The sequence below is a fragment of the Penaeus monodon genome, chromosome 29 (genome assembly GCF_015228065.2).
Source record: "Penaeus monodon isolate SGIC_2016 chromosome 29, NSTDA_Pmon_1, whole genome shotgun sequence".
NCBI lineage: Eukaryota > Metazoa > Arthropoda > Malacostraca > Decapoda > Penaeidae > Penaeus > Penaeus monodon.
Window position 1 is genome coordinate 33,111,801 of NC_051414.1, and position 486 is coordinate 33,112,286.

Below are 486 nucleotides of genomic sequence, written 5' to 3' on the forward strand. Positions count from 1 at the left end.
TCAATATTTTATTGCATATTGCTGTTGATTTTTTTCTTGATGATCTGGGTTTACTGTGATGTAATTTAGGTGTAGATATATGTCTTACTTTTCTTTTTAGATGTACAGTAATATCAGATAATAATTCTTCCAGAAATTAAATCTATTCACAAAAAAGCATTAACTTTATGCTTATATAATTTTAACTTACCTTGTTCCTCTTTATCAACAAGAGAAGAAATGACAGAACGTAAAACAACAAACAAATATTGTCCGAAGATATCGAGGAATGGCACTGTGAATATGAGAAAAAAATGTATTTATATTAATCTTTACTGATAATATTTTCTTTTACAACTGGGAGTAGTTTGGGACATTTTTTTCCGTATTTGAATTATGCTTCAAACAGCAAAACAACAAAAAGGGTAGAATAATTATATAATTATATCATATATTTACTACATATTTACTCTTCAAACCCCGACTTCCAAACACAAAAGCTACACT

General features: G+C 27.4%; 1 protein-coding gene across 1 annotated transcript in view; it reads right to left on the reverse strand.

Annotated features, from left to right (window-relative positions):
* The window catches only part of LOC119592179, a gene marked incomplete in the record, with an annotated part of 12,907 nt that overhangs the window by 666 nt on the left and 11,755 nt on the right, over positions 1-486 (reverse strand). Inside the window, 1 exon segment of the mRNA XM_037941009.1 lies at positions 191-274. Within this exon segment, the coding sequence (XP_037796937.1) occupies positions 191-274 (84 nt within the window).